Source organism: Pangasianodon hypophthalmus, chromosome 15 (assembly GCF_027358585.1).
Source record: "Pangasianodon hypophthalmus isolate fPanHyp1 chromosome 15, fPanHyp1.pri, whole genome shotgun sequence".
In the NCBI taxonomy this organism is placed as follows: Eukaryota; Metazoa; Chordata; class Actinopteri; order Siluriformes; family Pangasiidae; genus Pangasianodon; species Pangasianodon hypophthalmus.
Window position 1 is genome coordinate 11,009,278 of NC_069724.1, and position 16,345 is coordinate 11,025,622.

Below are 16,345 nucleotides of genomic sequence, written 5' to 3' on the forward strand. Positions count from 1 at the left end.
CTGTGATTTTAGAAACAGATGTTGTGTCTTGCTGTTTTTTTTTACCTGCTGCTACATGCCATGTTTAGTCATCATTGTGCACTTATTTAAACAGATTCTAAACATTTCTAACAATGATGAACAGTTTGAAAGAGTCCAGAACATTAAGTCACATCACTGCAGAAGCCAGTTGGCAGAAAAAAGAAAATGAAACCAATCTGACAGATAGAATGACAGGTAAAGGTATCAAGTATCACTTTATATTCTCATAGTATAAAATATCATACAGTTTACAGTATTCTATAATACTTATAACGTGCCATAATACTGAAATTGCACACAATGGTATTTAGATCTCAGACGTTACCAGAAACCTAAGCACTATTGAGAAGTTACATGATAGAAGCAGATCTCGGTTATGTGCAAGTCTGCATTTTTCTTGAGTGATATCACTTGAGAGAAGAGCAGTAATAAGTCCAGTGCCAGTGTGTGACAGTTTGACATAGCTTCACTATTCACCCAATCAAAATACTGGATTGATAGCATCAAAAAATAGCCTATATCCCACGTACACATTACAGTTTCATGTCCTCAATTTAGTATCTCATGGCTTCTTTAAGTTGTGTGCACAATTAACTGTCAGAGCACAATATAAAAAATTAAAATGCTAAAAGCTTCTAAAAATGAGCCATAATTATAAATTAGATCAAATTTGCAGATATTAATGTGATAATTACAACAATTACTATTCATACAGCAATGTAATGGCAATACTCTGACTTCTATTAGATGTTTATTTCAATGCTTGTCATCTCATTCATGTATCACCATATTAGTCTTTTTTATTTTTAAATTGTCTCTTACTTTTGTTTTTTATATTGTATTACATTTGACAGCAAAGACAAAAATTTGCATTTCCTGCTTCAGTCCACATTTTTCATATTTGATTTTTTTGGACCTAAAATAAAGTCTTAGAGTTTAAAGGCAGTGGTCTAGGTATTACTGAAAAATGCAAGTAGGACATCATATAGAGCTCTCAAATGTTCAGAAACAGTCAGGGATTTATTTGCATCTGTAAATGACTCCTGTGAGAGCGTCAGTTTGGATGGCCATGTTTGCTGAAACTTTCATGAAAAACTGTTGCTGTGAACCGGATCATGAAATTATCTACAGTGAGAAGGACACATACAATGCTGCTCCTCAGAAATTAAGGCAGCAGCACTTATCTAATATGAAACTCTATTAAAATATCATGCAAGTCATTAGAATCATATGCCATGATGCATAAATGCTTAACTATCTAACAGACTGAGGTAGATAAAAAAATCATTATTCACCATCACAGGAGCACTGTGTATGGATTAGCATTGACTGAGAACAGTAGGGACTGACCCCAAGTCAGCACTTCCTGCTATGAGAATCTTCATGAAAAATGGTCCTGAGGTCTCTGCTGGCTCTGTAACTGACCTGATGCGTTGGAGTTGGCGTGACAGAGGAGCAGACAGGATGCCGACGCTGGTTTTTAATGATCTAGGGTCACCTCTGACAGGTTAATACTGACACATGCCATGGTCATCCACGGCACGATTTTTAAATTACACTCGTCTGGAATTACAGCAGTCCTGAAGCTGGACACGTGTGACATATAAGAGAGCGAACTGACAGAAGGAGAGGTGAGAGGAGTGAGGGCAAACGTCAAAACACAGACATGAACGTGGGAGACAACTGTCTCTGTTAAAAATATGCTGGTCAGGAGCCAGGCTGTGCTGTGCGAGGGTTGCAGTTCAGCTTTAATGGAGGAAGAGGATGCGGTTCAGTAATCACAGAGCGCCAATCATATCACACTCCTCCATTGAGGGGCGCTCTGACACACGATGTGCAGCAAACGACAGCTGTTGTTTCTATTAATTTTGCCTGAGGCGTTATAAGTAAAAAAAAATCCATAGTGGCTCTGTATGACTGAACCATTCATCTTTCTAAGTGCATTAGCATTAGAACGTTAAGCTGTGGTTTCCTAATCCAGATTTATAAATGTCCTCCCCCTTCCTTAAACCCTGTAGGTGGAATTCCCTTGGCAGGCAACAGTTTTGGAGATCATGTGCTAAAGATGAATTCTGGCTGCTTCTGAAGGCAGCCACACAAGAAACCAGTTATTATTTTGGCCAGATTTGAGGGCAGCATAAGTGTTTACAATCTCATAATTCTGTTCACCATCACATTTTCGACAATCAAGACTGTGTTGTGGCTAACAGTCATGTTTGTGCTTGTGGCTTTTCAGTAGCTTGTGTTTAAAATGAGCTACTAACATAAAACAGTCTCACTAGTTATGCTTGTGCTTGATTTCTATTAATTATTGATTTTTTTTTAGAGAAATTTCCATTTATTTTGTACATTTTACACCTTCATAAAATTTAGAACCCTTAAAGGTTCTATGTAGAATCCTACAACAAAAAACTTCATATTTTTAAAGATATCTTACAAAAAAAAATTAGACATGACTTGCATGTCATTTTTCCACGTCTGCACCCTGAACTGAAAATTAAACACACGAAAATAAACAAATGAACAGACACATGAATGAATGAATGAATGAATAGATGTACATTTTCAGCATTGCTTTCCTAATCTCTCTCTCTCTCTCTCTCTCTCTCTCTGCATGGAGTCGATACTCACTTCAAATAATGTCCTCCATTAATTTGATAGACTTTTATATAGTTATGGTTTATGGTTTTATTTTATTAATCCATAAATTGTGCAATTTATTTTATTATATCTACAAAAAAGGCTGTTAATTAAATTGCATGTTGAGTAATTAACAAATGCTATATAACACATGCACATAGTACATACAATACATTTTTTTCACAATGAAGCATTAAACCAGTACATCTGCTAGAAAAAACATATAGTTAGAATTTGCCCTGAGCCTAACCTTATAAATAAAACAGTGCCTAAAATTAATTTTTAAGAATAAAAGAGGATTCCTCTTTCCCCTTTTCTCCTTAAATGCATCATTGATTTTGGAGGAGGATTACATTCAGCCCAAAGACGTAAAATTAAAAAAAAAAAAAAATCACTCAAACATGCTCATTTTTCACGCTTTTATTTTCCTGAACAACTTAAATTTTTTTTGCTTGTGTGTGTATCTCACATATGTCATGAGTTGTTTGCTATTCATGTCTGTCGTCTCCTTCAGTACCAAGAAAAAGACTTGACTTTTTAAAACAGACTTGTCATGGTCCTCCATAAGCGTGCAATAGCTTGAAGCATGACACACATTTCTCATTTAGGTAGCTTCCATAGATTACTGTATCTGTCGTGTGATTTATTTGATACATTTCACCAGCTGGCTAAACTTTGAATTAGCCAATTTGTTTTCTTCTAGGAAGTAGGCTGTTTTAAGTAGAGCGCTAATCTCCTCCTCACCCTCTAACTGCACAGTTTCCAAAGCATTAATCACAGCATTCTGTGCCGTATCTTTCTCTCGATCATTTTCTTTTAACTGCTGTGTGTGAAGCACCATTTGAGTACTGAATTAAGGCTGGCAAGTTGTAAATTGCGTGCTACCGTATATTTTGCAAACCGAGCAACTCGTTTCACCTTTGTTCTTTGCTAGCCACTGATATATTTTAAGCCAGCAAGCCCTGAAACTCTGCAACTTGACAAACCTTGACACCGGGCAGTGGTCCAGGTTTGTCTGTCTTTCGTAAATGAATTTCAAGTCATCGTTTGAAAACAGCTACACTTTTTTTGTCTTGTGTGAAATGCTCGCAAGACAAATTGCACAGATGTTTTACTGATGAGTTTTTTTCCCCATCGCCAATGATATTTCAATGCTGCAAGCAGAAAAGTCATAGAGAGAGAGAGAGAGAGAGAGAGAGTAGTAGCAGTAGTAGTAGTAGTAGTAGTAGTAGTAGCTGTGGACGCATTACAGCCTGTGGAAACATTGAACATTGAACTTATTTGTTTATTTGTTCAGATTCATTTGTTAATTTTATATTTAGATATGACTATAGCTTAGAATTTGTGTGGGAATTTCCTTCGTTACGAACGCTGAACCTGCAGTAATGATTCCAATTGTGTGCAGTAAAATTATAAAAATTATAAAATTATAAACAGAATAAATATTATGATATTTATAATTAAATATCAGCAGTTCAGAGCAAGTTTATTTCTGACAACAGCAGCTGACAAAACCCGCATTTATTTACTGAAGGTGCACTGAAGCTCCGCCTCCTCTGTATTTTCTTTTGTTGTCATGCTTAACCAATTATAATTATGAGACCTAGCCTTGCTCTGATTGGCTGCTGGAAGTATGCATGCAGTTAAAGAAACACTAGTTTTCAACATTAGCGTTGTAGCTAATTTGACAATATTTGCTAAAAGTAATAAAATATAGGTATTGTTTTAAAAAATGTAAGTTATTTCTTTGTTTTAATAACCAGCTCAGAATTTGACACAATTTTGGACCAGTGAAGATTTATCCTGATGTCCATCTGTGAAATCTGTTAGCTAGGAATATTAGTGAATTTTATTTCACAAACATCAGCATCTTTCATATCTGAATACTGTATCAGCTTATTTTTAAATATGGAATCAACTAAATTTTTATTTCTTAGCTTGTAATATTTGGTCATTTTTTCTTGGTTGCTTATTGGTCAGTCACCTTTTTTAGGTAGGTTTATCTCTTTGATTTATGTCCGAACTCTTTGCTACTAGACTGAAAGCCCTGTTCAGGGTAGCAACAAGGGCCAATCAGCACTAATGTTAGCTAACTTTTAAAAAAGGTGCTAGCTGAGGGAATCTAGTTTAGCAGCACACTGATACAGGCATTTGATTAGCTATTTATATTAGCAAATGTGAACTAGCTAGCTAGAAATCCACGGATGGATTTCTTCTGTATTACAATTCCGTGGGCTGAAATAAGGAAATAAAAGCCATTTCTAAAAGACTGTCTCCTGTGTTCAGATCTGTAGATGAAGATGAAGATGAAGGGAGCAGGCGGGATCGAGGTTGTGGTCCACAGTACCAGAGCACGACTGTGCGTGTCCTCACACACTTTGAAGCAGACCCAGGGGAGGGGCGGGGCCAGCCGGACTTCCTGCTGGGCAGTGATTGGCAGGTGGATGTGACGGAGTTAGTGAAGGATTTATTGAAAGTGGAGGACTCACGAGTGGCCAAAATAACAGATGGAGCGACGCTGACGGGGCTGAACATTGGAACCACCAAAGTCCAGGTGAGACACCACAACTCCTTGCTTACTTACATATAGAAAAAAAAATAATGAAAGTGGAAGATTTAAGATCTGAGGTTCCAATTTGAGTTTTAGTGCCAGAGCCAACTGTATCAAACCTCATTTCCTGAACTTGTTCACTAAATGAATTATAAAGCCTGATATAGGAAAAGAGCTCTGAATAAATGCATATTATTTTATTATTTCATAACATATTTATTTTTAAATATGAATGATATCATATAACTCATTTAACTTCTAACAGGCTCTTATTGGAGTCACTCTTTTTTTTTATGTGGTTGAATCGCCATTTTATTAGACATTCAGTGCACTACATCATGTATGCAACATCATCGTCATACCCTACACCCTATGTAGTGAGCATATTGATTGAATAGGAATCCATTAGAATGGGATTTTACCTCACTGGTTTGTGTGTATATGGCTCAAAAGTTTTTTATCCCTGCATGAAGATGAGTTTACTTGCATCACAGGTGGGTCACTGTGGGTAAATATATCAAATCTGAAACAGAAAATTGGATGATAAAATGATAATTTATCTCCCCGTGATTATATTTACATAAAAAATGAACACAGTTTTTTTTTTTTTACCTTCAATGATTATGTGGAATGAGCACACAGGGCTTTGATAACAACACCCACACCATGACATACATACTCTTACATTTCATTTCATAACTGCTACTAAAAATTTGTGTGCTGTAATTTATTCAAAATTCAATTCAAAGTCAAGCGGACCTTTTTTTCACGCACCTACAAAATGTTACCCAGATAAGACTTACAGATGAATCACAAGAAATTTTAATCAAATGTCAAATCCATCACCTCTGTACTGAAAAACATGTATGATGGTTGTTAAACAGTTTGCTTCTAATACAGAGCTCAGTCTTTTTGGGAAAGAATCTACCAACTTAGCACATCTTGATTTGACAATTTTATTCCACTCTTCCTTTCAAAAGTCTACAGATCTATCAAATTGCAAAGGGATCTCCTGTGCACAGCTCTCTTCAAGTCATTCACAGTTTTTCAATAGGATATAAGCTCTGATATTGATCTACTTTTGAAGGTATTCCTTTGTTAACATGGACGTGTGGGTCATTATCATGCTGGAAGGTGAAATTTTCTTCATTCTCAGCTGTCTAACAAAGGCCTGCAGGATTAGTGTCAAAATAGATTGCCATTTGGAGCTATCCATGATTCCCTTTAACTTGAATAGAGCCCCAGTCCCAGCTGAAGTGAAGCAGCCCCATAGCGTAATGCTGCCACCACCATGCTTCACTGTGGGTATGGCATTCTTTGGGTGATAAGCTGTCTTGTTTTTGTGCCAATCATATCTTTTAGAATTATGTCCAAAAAGTTCTATCTTGGTCTCATCAGACCACAACACACATTTTGCCACATAGTTTTTTTTTTTTTTAGGTGGGCTTGGATTTGTTTTTTTTCTTTTGTGAGAAAGGGCTTCCGTCTAGCCCCCTCACCATAGCCCAGACATGTGAAGAAGACGATATGTTTTTGTTACATGACCAGCACGTGACAGATATTCCTGCAGCTGCTTTAATGTTGCCGTAGGTCTCTTGGCAGCCTCTCTGATCAGTTTTCATCTTGTCCTTTTTGAGGGCTGTCCCAGTCTTGGTGACATCACTGTGGTGCCCCGTTTTCTTCACTTGTTGATGATGGCCTTCACAGTGTTCCATGGTACATCTAATATTTTTGAAATTCCTTTGTAGCCCTCTCTTGATTGATGCCTTTTGACAGTGAAGTCAAATGCATGCTTGGTAATCTCTTTGCAGACCATGGCTTCAGCAGTCAGATGAAAGTTCAAGAAAATCAAGAAAATCACTTCACTGATGACGTGTATGATAATTACTTTTGAACATGAGCACAGTCACATGCCCCATTATAAAAGGGTATGCACATTTATGCAGCCAGGTTAGTGTAAAATTTTCTTTTTCTTTTTTCCTCTAAAACATACCTATTTGTTTATTTTTATTTTGTTGGTTGCTATAACACATTAAAGGTTGGAAAAGATCTGACAATTTATCTTGGTTTCATTTTTTACATGACAAAAGCCACTGTATATTGATATATGATTGTGAACAACAGATAAACTGATTAGATTTTGGAATTGATCCAAACAGTGTCAAAGTCATGGCATGGTCATATATCTGAAATAGTCTTCCTTTAGTAGCTTCCTTCCTGTTTGACGTATATTTTAAGGGTGTTTGAGGCATACTAACTAGTAACAAGAGACTAGACTTGTTGGCTATGGAGGCATCACCTTTCTACATTTGGTGATAAGCTTTAATTTGAAGGTTTGTTTTAGTTCTTGAGGATCAATTCTGGAATCTGGAATGGGATGTTCGAAAAGCACAAAAAGGGTGTGACGGTCAGGTGCCCACAAACTTTTGGCCATATGGAGAAAAAATCCATTGCAAACATGTTCTGACTGTGTTTTCAATTTTTTTTTTCAAAACACATTTTTCAAAATTAGATAGAAAACAGCTTTATGAGCTCTGAAATGAGTCATGATGATATTAATTGCAAAAGTACAGTTTGTGCTGAAAAAACAAGATGGGGAATGCATTAAATTATACATTTGTGAGAAATGAAAATGTTCCGGTATGCATAATCATTGAAAAATGTTTTAGACCCCATGTATTCAAATGCTAAATCTTTGAAGTAATTACATTTCGTATATGTTTAACCGCCATCGTGAACCTGACATGCCGTCATTTCTTCGAACTCAGTTCTTCAAATGGAACAGCAAGCAGCAGAAACCCGGCTCTCTGATTCCTCTCCTATCACTAGAGAGCATTTGTCTCCAGTGTGGACAGATAAATATGGCCTCCTGCCTGCCAAAACAAACTTCATTTGTCATTTTCCTGGCACAGCAGCTGCAGGATGCGCCGTGGTGTGCAGACGGCAGACGGATGAGTTGCAGTTATCCTAGCACTTACTCTCGTTCAAAATGAAAGGATGTCAGTGACGTCTCAGTAGTACTTAGCTGTCTGTCTGGCTGTGTAAAGACAACTGGAGAATCACTCTGAAATGTGACAAGTGTGTGTGTGTGTGTATGTGTGTGTATGTGTGTGCTGTCACACTGGAACAAGGAGGCGGAGCATCATTGATCCGCCTATCAAGCACTTCCTGAATAGTGTATGTCTGCCGAAAGTAGCTCTCTTTCTCTCTTTGGCTGTGAATTGCCAGGACAAAGGAAATGTAGAAACCTTCAATGGCAACAAAAGCAAAAACATGACTGAAACATGATGATAAACAGCTGCGTAATCTGACTCTGAATATGAGGAACTTCCCCAGCACAGCTATTGATGTAACTTCTGGACTTTTATCCAGAAGAGAACTTTTTGTTTTTTAATCTAACACCCAAAACTCATTTTCAACCAAAATACCAAATGAAACCTCATAATTCTGAGGTCCTGATATTTATTACATTACGCATTATATATTTATGATATGCACCTCATTCTCTGCTTGCTAGCTAACAATACAGCTAATGCTAGTGTTTAGCCCTTTCATAGACTCACGCTTTAATACTGTTATTCGAATTTATATATCTCGTGAATTATAAATTTATATAGATCTGTTTATCTCTCCCTCACTAATTTTAGTAGACTTTCTCTAAATCATACATGTACTGCAGCCCGAAAGGAATATTGATAATACTGTTAGTTCACTCTGATGCTTTATTTGATAGCAAAATTGCCTCTCCTGCTCCCTCACACTCTGTCTCGCTTGGTCTGAGGCTCCATCTTCAAACCGCAATGGGTGAAAATTAAAATCAGATAAAAAGCCCAGATGGAGGAGTTGAAGCTGGAGGGCTGTGTGGACGTAAATCACAGGCATCACTGATGCTTCCTAATAGATGAGTCCTCTAGCTGAGCACTTAGCCATGCTCGCTGCCTCTAACCAGCCACACTATTAACCTTCGCCTGTGTCCACTGCTGCCTTCACTTCATTACAGACAATGAATAATTACACTAAACAATGCAGAGTGAATTGCAATGAGTGTTGAGGAAATTGTCCATACAATGACCTTCTTTTGTAGGTAACACAGTTTTAAAATCTTGGTGTCAGGGTGCCAAAATGATGCCAAAAGTGTGTAACATCCATCAAAGTTTGAATGATAAGAACAGGAAAGAAATGTGATAAAACACTCACACAGCAGCAGAACTCACTGACCTGAGAGCGTTATAAGGGGCGGGGCCTAATATTCTAATGAGCATGCTTGATTGACAACCCTATGTCTGAGACCCCACCTGAGACTAAACACAACAACAAAGAATCAGGACTAAACCTCCATGTAGCAACAGTACAACTCTTAACTCTTAAACTGGGTCAAAATTTCACAATTAAATGCTGGTAAATTTGTGTATTGTTATTTTATTTTCCCCCTATCTATCTATCTATCTATCTATCTATTTATCTATCTAGCTAAATTCAACTTAACTAACTTAAATTCATGTATTTTTTAATGGACTGTGAGAGTTGAAAATTTATGTTTGTTTATTTGTCTACAACAAAATTTAGGGTTTTTCTATACTGTGTAATGATGGTCAGTATATGGAATATGTGTATTTTTGTATTTTATGTTTATCTATTTATTTTTAATTAATTTATTTATTTGATTACAATGACACTTCATTTATTGGCCTACAGTAACATGTTAAGGTTAACGTAAATTAACTTATTTTTTAATTGTACTGTGTTTGTTTGAATAACTTTTCTATCTATCTATCTATCTATCTATCTATCTATCTATCTAAATGGTATTCCTCAATCCAGTACTGTATAATGATGGCTAACTTATGGAATTTATGTATTTTCTGTTTAATTTTCTTTTATTGTAAGAACTGATTGATTTATTAGTATTTTTTTTACGTGGAAACTTTATGTTAAGGTTTTTGGTGGCGTGCTTATTCAGTGTGTATGACTTTGTGTGTATGACTGAATACATTCTAGGGACAGTGTACAGTACCACTATGGCAAAGAAGTTGGACGACAAGTTGTATTTATTTTTTATTTACAGTCATGCTGCTGGAGTACAATGTAGATTTGGCGAGTAGTGGAGCTGAAGCTTGCAGACACTGAGTGTTGGAGGAAGTGGGAGGCGGTGTGAGCTGTGCTCGGCTCTGACAGAGATGAGGGACACTCATTATGACAGAGGAACATGTGAAAGTATGGAGGCAGCTGGTGTTGCCTTAACTGTGGATGGAAAGGCTGCACATCACTTTGCATATCACAGCTGGTTCTGTGCTTCAAAATAAGGTGTTGATTTGAGGGCATGGAGGAACTGTCATGCGCTCGGAGAACTCCGAGCTGCAGTTATTTTTATCACAGTGTTCCTGCGCCATGTCTTATGTAAAAAGGTAAAGCCTTATTCAGACTGTATTAGTTTTACATGGGGAGGTGATTAATGTAATAATGACAGGAGTGTCTCTGGGATTTTAATCTCATCTGAATCCATCATGTCAGTATTTTTTTTTTATGGACTGCACATGCACATAGCTGGAGAGATGTTGTCACTGTATTTTCCCTACTTTAAATGAGCAGTAGAAATAACCCTAGATGATCTGCATCCCATCCGATTTGACACGGTGGTAAAGATTCCATTAAATCCTGCGGGAAAAGAGATTTTGCATTTCAGTATAAACACACTGCAGCAACATGTACAGGAAGTGCTCACTCCTTTCTGTCATGTCACATCAAAACCAACCGAAACCGAGTGCTGGCCACTTTTCAAAATCAGAACAATTGAATATAGACAACATTTCAAAGGTTATGTGTTAGAGAAGCAATGCTTTCTGTGGGTTTGGATACGTTATTGAGCTCCCAGCAAAGGTACATCCTACACATAGGTACATCCTACACACATGTTCATGCACAATTTGCACTACTCCCACTACAACAAACGCTTATAATAGAGCTCAAAACAATCAGTTTGTATTAAAGTGAGGTCTGTGTAGTAATTATGGAATTGTTACTGTGACAAACATGCGTATATCGCAAAGACAATTCTGCCTGCACTTGATAAAGATTCTTTGTGAATCAATCACAATCACTACAGATGTCCTCTGAAAACTTTACTTAATAGACGTATGTCTGGAAATCTAATCCCATCTGAGTAGTATGTAAGAGAAACAACTGGGCCTGTGTGGTTTAGACAGTCTGCTCTCTCGCTTCCCCCAGGTGATGTCCCCCCTGTCGGATTCGGTCCTGGCAGAGAGGACGGTGAGAATTCTGGATGATAAAGTGAGCATTACGGATCTCGGCGTGCAGCTGGTGTCAGGCCTCTCACTGTCCCTGCAGCTCAGTCCGGGCAGCAACAGGGCCATTGCAGCCACAGCCACCACTCAGGACACCATGCACAACCCCAAACAGGTACACTTCATCTCTTGTTCATTAAACAAACAGAAACTCTAAGAATTTTTAATTTGTTGAAATACACTAATAACTACACTGCGCCCCTGCTTTGAATCGTCCTATCCTTTTTTGGCTCAAAAAATTGGCTTGCTGCGTTATTGGCCATCGTTATTATAATCGCAAGTGCAGTAGGTACAAGTCGTTGCACAGAGGACACAGTGATGAGCAGCTGTGGTTTTGTTAACCCCACAGCCGTGGAACTGCAATTCATACCTCCTGCTCATTAAAGCTAGTTGTGTTGGAACGACCCTGATTAGCCTGACTCGGCCAATCCTTTGTATCAGCAGGAGTCTTCTTGCTCCTCTAGTTTGATAGATATTAAATGAGCCAGGAGACGTGATTGTTATGCAGCCAAAACACTCGACATTACCAAGGGCTAGTTTGAAGCGTTGCCATCTGCTAAATTGTCAGTGAATTTTAAAGATGCATTTTGGATTTTTTGTGCGTCTAGATCTGTAATAATCACTAAAAAATGTGATTTGCTTTTGCATTGGAGCTTGCTGGCTTTTCTGATCTTGTTTTCTGCCTGGGAAATTAGCTCCACCCCCAGCCGCAACAGCTGTGTAAACCTTTTACAATGCAAAGTTTTAACAAAGTTTTAACAGAGGTCGGGTTTTGGGGTAGCAAAGTGCATTAGTGAAACTTTACTCACTGCTCCTTTTACAAGAGTTTTTAATCTTGTCTGTTTTTGTAGGAGTCCCTTGTCAGCGCTTGGTTGCACTTCAGTGATGGCTCTGTGACCCCTCTTGACCTTTATGACCCTGCACACTACATGCTGACAGCCACGTCCTTGGATGAGCGGGTGGTCTCTGTTCAGAGGGTCGTGTGGTGGAGGTCGCCAGTGGTAGTGGTGAAAGGTGAGGGTCAGGGCACGCTGCTGCGCATTGAGATGTCTGGAGCCGATTCGTGCCAAAAAAGCAAGCGCCGTAACGTTCTGGCTTCGGTTAGTACCAATGTTCGTGTCAAGTTTAGCCGTAACGATGATGGTGACAACAGGAGGCACAGACCCAATTCCTCATATAATGGAGACTCCATTTCAGAGGCAGGGATGGTCAACAGAGGAGCCACGACCATTAAAACGGGTGCTCCTTTTGGAGATAAGCGCCCAGTCGGAGACATTCCTGCAGACTTCTCAAACTTTCCAGCACAGGCCGAGCTTCCTCACGGACGTACCACAGAGGAGGAGTTGCTTCAAGCCCGGCGCGGCCTGACGGACCTTGAGATCGGCATGTATGCCCTACTGGGAGTCTTCTGTCTAGCCATCTTGGTTTTTCTCATCAATTGTGTCTCCTACACCCTGCAGTATCAAAACAAACAGCTCCCCCTGGAGGGCCAGGAGAGTATGGCGCATGCTCATGACTGGGTGTGGTTGGGGCATGAAGGTGAGTTAATGGAGAACCATGCCGGCTTGTGCCTACAGCAAGATGAGCTCAGTGCCACCGTGGACTCCAGCCTGGGTTTAGAGGAGGCCAGCCAGCTTCTCAACGGTCTCTTGGGCCAGAAAAGTGCACAAGGTCAGGGAGGACGGGAGCACAAGAGCGAGACAGGAAACTCGCCCACCACTAAGAGGAAACGGGTCAAGTTCACCACCTTCAGCCACTCCAAGCCAGGCAATGACTGCCTGGGTAACAGTCCACTAGGTGTTGGGAAAAACGATATCCAGTGGGTTTGCCCGGACATTGAGCTTGGGGACTCCATAGAGCTCCGGAACTACATGGAGAGGCTAAATGAGAATGCCACGAAGAACGTCGCATAGCACTTCATGATTCTAGCACTCGGTTATGCGTTTCAGAGCAGAGTGTAGCTTCACCCATATGCCTTCAGGGTAAAGGAGTGGGGTGCCGACCAGCTCACATCTCACCATGAAAAGACAGGCCATTCATCGAGTCTTGTTTCCATGGCAACTGTCACAAGGTGTTCATCATTAGGACTGAAGGCCAACAGGGATGGTTGTGAAACTGCAGAAAACTATATATGTATACATACATACATTCATATGTACAAACTCGCTATGAGAAATGCATTTTTTCCTGTATTAAAGATAAATTTTTTTTGTCATTCCGTATTTCTTTGACATATTGTTTTTCATATTCTGTGAATATTTGAAAGAATTCATGTGCACACATATCAAGGACTGACTCTGAGATGAATCCATAAATCTTGTATATAAAGTGGACATTTGCCGGTTGGATGAGGTAAGAACTTTTTTAAGTAAGGTTTTACATATTTTTATACATCCCTTTTCCTGTACATGTTGTAGCCTGTCGATGTTTTGTCCAAAGACTCTCATACTTTGGTTTAAAGCTGCTGTGAGCAACTTTTTTCTTTAAAGCTAGTTGTCAAAAATAGATGCTCTGAGAAAAAAAAAAGGCTCTAAAAATGAAACAACTCAGTGCAGTCCTTCTGAAAGCTTCCCTGAGGAGGCAGTCTTCAGTGCTTTTTATTTTTTTGCACATGTCTGGGTGGCCCATATGAAGGTTGGTGATTAAGAAGGAAGCTCTAGGAAGTGCTAGCTCGATGGAGTAAGAAAATAGTAAGAGAAGTACGATTGCAGCAGAGTGGATGTATTCCATGGAAGCGATGGTACACATAGTCTCAAAGTTCCACTGTCACTGTTGCCTTACACTTCAAAAAGAAAAACGGAACAATGCAGGCACTTAGTTCTGCGCTGAGGTGGTGGGCGTGGCAAACTTTCTGACATCATCTATACAAAATAACACTTACGGAACACTGTTATGGTGTAGAGATAACTAGCTAAGGTATCCATGCTTCTTGGTGTAACTATGACTTAATAAAAAAATATTTTTATTTCGTACCTTATTCTAATACAAAGCTAGCTAGCCTATTTATGTTTAAACCCTCCAATGTAATGCTAGTTATATTTAATACCTTATCTTATTGATCTGTTAGCTAGCTATTTGTGTTTACATGAAATGTTTTATGATGTCAGGGCAGACCACCACACACATCACACTTGTGTCTATCTTGAATTTTTGTTCCAACCAGAAGCTGTCATGAAATTTTTCAAACTTCTGGCATGGAATAAATGCACTGCTGCTCTTCTTGTTCGTATTTTCTTACCATCGCACAGTGTATGTCTTTAGAGGGTAGGATTTTGGATAAAGGACATGGGAGTGGACTCCATCGGTGGCTACATTTGATTAGCAAGACTTGCTAGCATCCCTTACTGTGGCTTTAATGTGTCTAATTTGGGACCTTTGCCACCAACAATGTGAATATGTACATAAACCAGGGGACTGTTGAGAGACTCTCACATCGAAAGCATGGCTCCTGTGGGACTGTTGGCAATCTGTAACAGCAGAATGGCTATCATACCAGTTGACCAGGAGGCAATCACTCAAACAGTAACTGTCGTCGATTGTGTTCCTTTTTTAATCTTTTTTTTTCTCCACACTGAAAAAAGGCAAAAAGTATATAATGATGATGATTACAGGTCTCTAAACACAAAAGAAATCTCGAACAAATCCATAATTTTTGCAGATCTAATTGCCTGCAGGTAATTGGGTCTTAAAGAGTGGTTTGGAATGTAATCCTCAGGTAATGCTGGCCACATGGCGCGCAAACACAGACACAAAATGATTGAAATTCTTATAAATAATTTTAAATTCTAATCATTTCTTCAGAATTGATTCTGAATGACACTGTGTTTGGCCTGGTTTTATTTTTTGCTCTTGTCTCTCTAATGAATGTGCAGATTAAACATCATTCTGTCACACAAACTCCTGTCTGATTTCATTCTTGCTTCACTTCTATTCTTAGAGCATTTTCAGATATGATACACTGGTGTGTTCTTCCCAACAGTGCGATTCGACTCTGCATCAACCTGACTGCAGGAAGTGAACCAAACATGCCATGTGTTTTGGGTTGCAGCATTTTTTTATAGATCTGATCTGCAAGGCACAAACTGTGTCAAAGGACAGAGTTGTAGTGCTGCAGAAATGCCGGGAGTTCTGGAGATTTGGACTGACGAACAAAAAGATATGTTGGATGCCATGTACAATTTTTTTTACTAGTTATTTCTGTAATTCTCTAATCATTTAGTTAGCACTGACTCGATGTTCTCTGTGCGCAGGTAATTTTTGTGAATTCTACATGCACTTGGTAAAGGTTTGTCTACTTTTGACAGGCACCATGTTTCTGACCAATGAAAGAAATAGTTTTGCGAGAAGGTTTTCAGCCAAACTGTGAAACCAAATCAAACAGCAAACAAATGAAAAGAATCAGTTATTCTCTGGTTCAGACTCTGCAAACGTGTGATAAACGAGTGATAAATGTGAAAGCGTCTAATCTGTAATCTGAGTCATGAGCATAAAACCAAAGGAAAGTACAATGAATCAGAAGAATTGACTCAATAAGAGTGGAATGTTTCAGCTCTTGCCTTTTTTCATAACCAGTCAATTGATTGCATAAATTTATGTAAATAAATGCAATGTAAAGCATCACTGTTTCACTATATGTGATTTTTAGTTTTTTTAAAGGATTGTGCTTAATAGATTGTGACTAACATCAGAAAGATTTTTTTTTGTCAATTTGTAAAAAAAAAAAAAAAAAAAAAAAAAGCATTACTTTCAGTTTTAAAATCCAATGTTCACCCAAAAGAGATGCTTCATTTGTGAGTGGCTCATTACTGAACAGTGAAAGAATGACTTACAG

General features: G+C 38.6%; 1 protein-coding gene across 1 annotated transcript in view; it reads left to right on the forward strand.

The window, feature by feature from the left end:
* Nucleotides 1–15,656, forward strand: part of si:dkey-112m2.1 (transmembrane protein 132D) — a 140,107-nt gene extending 124,451 nt beyond the window's left edge. The window contains exons 7-9 of the mRNA XM_026940837.3: nucleotides 4,948–5,215; nucleotides 11,438–11,629; nucleotides 12,366–15,656. Of these exons, the coding sequence (XP_026796638.3) occupies nucleotides 4,948–5,215; nucleotides 11,438–11,629; nucleotides 12,366–13,427 (1,522 nt within the window). The 3' untranslated portion in view covers nucleotides 13,428–15,656. The remainder of the gene's footprint in view (nucleotides 1–4,947; nucleotides 5,216–11,437; nucleotides 11,630–12,365) is intronic.
* Nucleotides 15,657–16,345: the final 689 nt, after the last annotated feature.